Here is a 7,096-nt window from a genome sequence, read left to right as displayed (position 1 = left end):
TGAGTGTTGAACAATTTTTCCTAGGGTAATCTAGTTATTGTAGAGTGTTGCGTTGGTTAATGCCTTTTAGCTTGTGCATGTTGTAATGAGAAGCTTGCGTTCCTCCTTGTTGGAAGACGTGTTGAATGGTCTTTAGATACATAGGAAAACGATTTGTAAGAAAACCAGAACCATTGAAAGAAAATTTGAAATCTCTAGGCTAAGCATTTGAATGACTGAGTTGTTTTAGATATGAGCTAATCATATTTTTCTTATAAATTGTAAGTAATATTGTAATGATGCTTTTTTAACTGTTTAGGTTACCGCTTTAGACATAAAGAAAAATTGATGATACTTAAATATATGATTGCTTAGTTGCTCAATGCGGATCACCTGACTGAAAGGTTTTCTTGCAGATGATACTTTATGATACACCAGGTGTTATCGAGAAGAAAATGCACAAGTTGGATTCTATGATGATGAAGAATGTTAGGAGTGCTGCCATCAATGCTGACTGCGTACTAGTTATTGTTGATGCTTGCAGAGCACCTGAAAAGGTATGCTAATTGTTTGTGCAATTATTTGCAGTTCTTTCTTTCTACTTTTCTTCTAAATTCCATTTCTTGATTAGATTGATGAAATGCTGGAAGAAGGTGTGGGAAACCTCAAAGACAATGTGCCCACTTTACTTGTATTGAACAAGAAAGACTTGATCAAACCTGGTGAAATTGCAAAGAAACTTGAGGTGAGATCTTTTTGATTGATACTTATTTTGGCATGATAAGTTGTCTTCATTATTTATGTTTGATAATTATCTTTTCTTTCTTTCTTTCTTTCTTTTTGGTTTATGACTTTTGATCATTATTACGCCAATAATAAGATAATTTGCCAAGTAATGTAATTAAGAGATAAAGGGTAGATCAAATTTGTCCTCGAGTTGTCACCTATTCTTCTATATCTGTGATTGCACTTGCCTACATTTAGATTCTTCTGACATTGATAAAATATCCTGTCCATCAACACAAGAAAATCAGAAGTTAAATGTATGGTCAGCCGGTGCATTGGCTGTAAATATGAATCAAAAGTTTCTTACATGTATTTTGGTGGTTGATTTCATATGATTGTAATGATTTGTGCTAAATGCAATAGTGGTTATGATAGCAAATTGTCAATGTCATGTTGGATGTTCTATGGTCTTGTCTTGCCAGAGAATATCTACTGTCCTAAAAAATGGTATTTTATGTTTTCTATGCTTCTTTAAATAACTCTGATCCCTGAACAGATTTCACTTTTTTGCAGTGGTATGAGAAATTTACAGGTGTTGATGAGGTCATACCTGTGAGTGCCAAATTTGGTCAAGGAGTGGAAGATATCAAGGAATGGATACTTTCAAAACTTCCCATGGGGCCAGCTTATTATCCAAAGGTACATTGAACTGAACTACATGTTTCTTTTTTTCCCCTTTTTTCTCTGAGTAAATGTTTTTTTATCTGAGTAAACATAGACGTATTCTCTGGAGGTAGTTAATCATTTGAACTTAACTACATGAATGAAACAGTATATTATCTTGAGCGCCTGGTCTGCTAGTGGTTAATTAATTATAAAATATGAGAAAGCAAACCACGAAACTTAACTTCCATTTTTGCTATGCATTACACCTAAAAGAAGCCAGCAGTAAGTAACTCCGTTGATCTTCCATTATTTGAGTCTTGTCACTGGTGCCACTGACATGGTAAGACATTGCCTTATTTATTCTTGTCTTATCTGTTTGTGATCACAAATGATATAAGCAGTATTGCCATCTGTGGTTGGCTTTGGATTGTTTTCCTTATTTTCCTATTGTGTTTTCACACATTAGGCTGTTTTTGCTTTGACATTCTCAGGACATTGTTAGTGAGCACCCAGAAAGATTCTTCGTAGCTGAAATTGTAAGAGAAAAGATCTTTATGCAATTCCGCAATGAGGTTCCTTATGCATGTCAGGTAAACTATGGTGTCCCAAGGTTGGCTAATATCTTCTGCTCCTCAACCCACCAAAACCAGCTTTAGTTGATGAATAACAACAACGTTGGTTTCTCTGTGTACCCTGTAGGTCAATGTGGTCAGCTATAAAGCTAGGCCAACAGCCAAAGATTTTATTCAAGTGGAGATTGTTGTTGAGAAGAACACACAGAAGATCATTATCATTGGAAAAGTAAGTTGGCCTTTTAGTTATGGAATGGATCATGAAATGGCAAGCTGTTTTCAAGTGCATATATGACTTGGTATATTAATGAGATCTCAAGAAGCTATTGCTTGACTGATTTAAACCGTGATTGTTTTAGATTGTACTGGATATCAGAGATTCAATCCAAAGATTAAGTGTGTGCGCCTGTAAACACACATGTGCATAACATTTTGTGCAGTTCTTTTTTTTTTTTTGGTCTTAATTCGAGTGCACTTAACCACTGCAGGAAGGGAAGGCTTTGAAATTACTTGCCACAGCTGCTCGGCTGGACATTGAGGATTTCCTTCAGAAGAAAGTATATCTTGAGGTAAAGAGTTACTCAGTAACAACTTCATAATCATCAGTCATATATCATTACTTGGCCATTCTGTTTTGTTGGTTGTTTAGTTTACCTTGACATGTTTCTGTGTCAGACATGTTGTAAAAATAAACATTGGCACTGTTCCCTTCCCTCCAAATATGAGGGTAAATACAGAAAAATCAAATACTAATTTCCAATGTGAGTACATACCTGAAAGCTAACACTGTGTACTGAAATGTCAATCCACACAAATGTTCTTTATTCCATATTGCATTTTCAAACTTCAAGATTTTTATCTTATATTTTACCAAATGCATGACTCATTTTTTAAACAGATAGAAGTGAAAGTAAAAGAGAATTGGCGGCAAGATGAAGGGCTTTTGAAGTATTATGGCTATGGAGGGCAAATTAGCGCATTATAGCATGAAGTTTTTATCAATTTGTCTGCATTCAACCGGTGCAAGTGAAGCTGCCACACCATTGTAAAATTGTTACATAGAGTTCATTCCAATTTTCCATTTGCTTTGATCTTTTCCAGTTAATAGAAGCCTTGTCGATCCTCTCAGTAGTTAGGCCAGCTGTTGTTGTAACTTGTAACCTTGGCTGGAAAATTTTGTCCGTCCATGGGCAATGCTCTGCCCCATTCTCTATGTGTGAGCGAAAAACACCAGCCATATCTTCATGTTGTTACCAGCCAAGTTTGAGACAGTGGCTTAAAAGTGGGCATGGCTATAGATCTTGGGCCAAATGGTATGACCTCATGGGCGATTCTCTTTAGAATTGAAGCTTTCAATCTAGGAAAAAGGGTGTTGGTGGTTAGAAAATACTACTTTTTTCAGGTTTTCTATAAAGAATATGTTTTAGGTTGAATCATTTTTTAGACTATAAAAAGTCAAAGTCAAAATTTGATGCATGCCACCTGAAATATTTAAGTGATAATGATGTATTTTTTTAAAAAGAAATTAAAATAATACATTGAATTATTCGAGTTAATTTCATTTATAAAACTGCAATTCAAGGTATAAGATTGTTGCAAAACTTTCAGATCTAAATTAAATCTTGTTTTGCTTTTAAGAATATTTTAGTAATTTAATTGCGCATATAAAAAGAAGGTAGTGGCCCTGACTAATTCAAAAATGTCTAATCCACGTTAGATGAGGGTGAGTTTGAGATTTTTTGAATGATAAAGTGGTAAATTTATTGTTTCAATTCATAACAATTGATTGAGACGAATCTTTTGAATCTTTTAAACATAGGTTTTTAAATTCATAACATAGACTTGGGTTTAGTTAAAATTAAATTAGTAAGCAACTTTTTAAAAATTATTACTAATATTAATTAAAATATCAATTTTTTCTTTAAGATCAAACGAGAAAAAATAATATGAGATTATGAATAAGCTTTTGTTTTAAAATTTTTTATTTTAAGGGCAATAAAGTAATTATATTGTTTTTTGAAAAATAATTTTTTTTAAAAAAAAAAACTAAACCTAAGTTAAGTGTTATTTTACTTTTAAATTTTTTTTTTTAAAAAAAAAACTAAACTTAAGTTAAGTGTTATTTTACTTTTAAAGATATTCTAGTAATTTAACTATTCAACAAAGTTATAAAAAGTACTATCTTGATCCATTAAAAAAATATCTAATTCATAATAATTGAAGGAGGGTAATTGTGAAATTTTTTGAAGGATAAAATAGTAAATTTATTGTTTCAATCTATAAAAATTAGTCTAGATGAATCTTCTAAATATGAATTAATCTTTTAAATTCATAACCCATGAAATTATAAATTTAGATTCAATTAAAAAACTCAATTATTAACTAATTTAATGTTATAAGATAAAATAAAAAAATTTAATTTAAAAATTTAAAAATAGCAATAAAAAATGAGTATTAAATACGAAAGGAAAAAACGAAAGATAGTGAAATTGAAAAAAAAATAAAAAAACTATCTTTAATAAAAAAAAATAAAAAAATATAGATCTAATAGACTAAAAAAATTAAAGGATAATTAAATTGCAAATAAAAATTAATTTTGAGAAATTAATTAAAATAAAATAAATAATAATAATAATAATAATAATAATAGACCAGATCTAAAGTAAACAAACTTAGAAGGTTGATTTGCAAATCTGGAGGGCTACATGTGGATTTGCAAGAGGAGAAAACAAAATAAAGGGAAAAACAAAGTTGTTGGCATTGAATTGAATATATGTCGATCATACACGCAAACTAAAAAAAAATAAAATGCTGAGATAAATAGAATGACACGGGAAAATATTGTTTTTATCATCGAAGTTAATTACACGTGTTATCTAACAACAATAAAGCAACTAACCAATACAACACATAAATTAGTAGTTTTTTTATTTTTTTATTTATCAAAATACTACATCAACCTTGAAACCAAATAATTATATATATATAAAAAAAAACACATTTGGAAATCATAATCTCATGCAGTCAAATTTTAAGAATCTCAATTTAAAGAGCAATAAAATCATTACATTGAGCTTGAAAAGTGAGACATAAAAAAAGAACCCCTGCATCATTGTTAAGTGTTTTTTTTTTTTAAAAAAAAGAAGATGAATCAAGTAATTTAATCATGAAAAGACCACCGGATGTCCCTGATTAATCACTGATAAACCCAGTAAAAAGGCTCATTCACTCGATAAAGCCAGTTAATTGATTTTCCTGGTGAAGAACAAAGATATAATTTAACTGGTTCAATAATCAAGAGTGAATTATATAGTAGGATTAGGTTCTGCTAATGCAAACAAGTGATCAAGGACCCAAATGTCCTTCTAGATGCTTCACAAGCTGCTGGTAAATCCCAGAACTGTAGTTTTCAGTGCACGGCCAGACATCACATGCCACGGGTCTTCAGACAGGTTAGATCTCTCGAAACCCTCATTAACCTGTCAGTTCCCAAGTGACGAAATTCTACATCACAAAACTAAAGTGATGTCTCTCGATAAACAGTAATGCACCTGTCACGTAGTAGAATGTGATAATGACACCATCTATCGTCTTCCGAGCTCTTTATTTTGTCTTAGATGGTGTGATTGGGTTTGTCCCACCATTGATGATCCATGTTCCTTCACACAATCTTAGATTGTGCTTGGATCATATAAAAAGTTGATATCTGGACAGGGGCCACAAGGAAGAGTGGTAAGATTATGAATTCTATTTTATACCTCTTGTCTCTCCTCTCCTCCCTCCCTCTCTTTCTCTCTCTCTCTCTCAACAAAACACCCTAATTTGAGTCGAGTTGATGTCGGCTACTTAAAGCCAATTCCATTTTTTCATTGAATTTTTCTTGTTTTTATTCCTATCTATCAGAGATTTTTCTCCCACTTCTGTTTATTTTTACAATCAAAACTTGTTTTTTTTTAAAAAAAAAGATATGCTTACCCTTTTAAATTAGAGTTCTACATATACTGTTGTTCTAAAGGAATTGACATTTACTGGCAATGCTGGGAGGAGGCCAAAACTTACCATCCATGAGGCCTAATAGTGCATCTCCTTCCTCGGTTGTCTCCAAGAGAAAGATATTTGTCTACATGTATAATTTGAAAAAAAAATCATACTTTATGAAAGCTCAAAGATCTTTATGTTTTATCCATCATGAATTGACAGATGTTGCTTACAGGATTATAACTCGCCAAAATTGTTAAGATTTTTAGCATATTTCTTGAACATATATTAAGAAAATAATATACTTTGCATCCATTTGATATTATCATATATTAAAAAAATAAAATAAATGGTAGGACCATGAAGGGGGAAAGGCACTCTAACTCACATGGGTTCATCAATGAAATCCATGAACTTTTGACGCGTTGGTGGGTAAGATGGAGACGTTAAGAGCAGCAAATATCTGAAGGTGACCTTTCTCTATCAAGATTTAAAGGTATTTACTGCTGATTTAAAAATTTATTAGATTAATTATTTTAGAAACAAAGTGATATTTTATAGTTAGAATATTTTTATAAAAGTAATTTTAAAAATTAAAAAGAAAAAAAAAATTCATTTTGTAAAAGGTTAGGTTCGGTTTATATATATATATATATATATATATAGAATCGGCTACTTCTAATAAGTTCTCTAAATATATGAACAGATTAGACCTTAACCAATAACCAACAATGTCTTTCTACTAGCTAAAGCTACATGAACACACACATGCATGTTTTTCTGTATTTGTTATATTCAATGAGCATGGTGAATGATTGGCCTGCCATGCCATGCCCTTCATGAAAAGCTCCCTCTCAGAGACCATCATGGTTAATGAAGTATTGATCAAAAGGCTACTGGGTTCATCTTTTGCTTGTTGAAAATGAATGGCTGCTATATCGCCAGTTCTTATACAAGATGGCAAAGGGTTATCTAGTACTTGGTCTGGTTTTGCTAAGGTTACCAGCTGTGAACGGGCATTGACCCTGGTTGTTGGGTGGGTTCTGGACATTGAACACCCATGATACGAGCAACCCCGTCGTAGTTACAGCAAAGAGGTGGCAACTAATTAAAGAGAAATGCAAATAGGCAACAGGGTTAAAGAAGTAACCAGCTATTATACTTAAAGAAAGATG

The 7,096-nt window shown here is 31.9% G+C and overlaps 1 protein-coding gene across 1 annotated transcript in view; it reads left to right on the top strand.

The window, feature by feature from the left end:
- Window positions 1–3,193, top strand: part of LOC105126617 (GTP-binding protein Era-like protein) — a 9,300-nt gene extending 6,107 nt beyond the window's left edge. Inside the window, exons 4-9 of the mRNA XM_011027537.1 lie at window positions 611–724; window positions 1,279–1,404; window positions 1,863–1,961; window positions 2,071–2,172; window positions 2,432–2,512; window positions 2,842–3,193. Of these exons, the coding sequence (XP_011025839.1) occupies window positions 611–724; window positions 1,279–1,404; window positions 1,863–1,961; window positions 2,071–2,172; window positions 2,432–2,512; window positions 2,842–2,928 (609 nt within the window). The 3' untranslated portion in view covers window positions 2,929–3,193. The remainder of the gene's footprint in view (window positions 1–610; window positions 725–1,278; window positions 1,405–1,862; window positions 1,962–2,070; window positions 2,173–2,431; window positions 2,513–2,841) is intronic.
- Window positions 3,194–7,096: the final 3,903 nt, after the last annotated feature.

Source organism: Populus euphratica, unplaced genomic scaffold (genome assembly GCF_000495115.2).
Source record: "Populus euphratica unplaced genomic scaffold, PopEup_1.0 scaffold41.1, whole genome shotgun sequence".
In the NCBI taxonomy this organism is placed as follows: domain Eukaryota; kingdom Viridiplantae; phylum Streptophyta; class Magnoliopsida; order Malpighiales; family Salicaceae; genus Populus; species Populus euphratica.
This window is presented reverse-complemented; position numbering and strand designations above follow the sequence as displayed.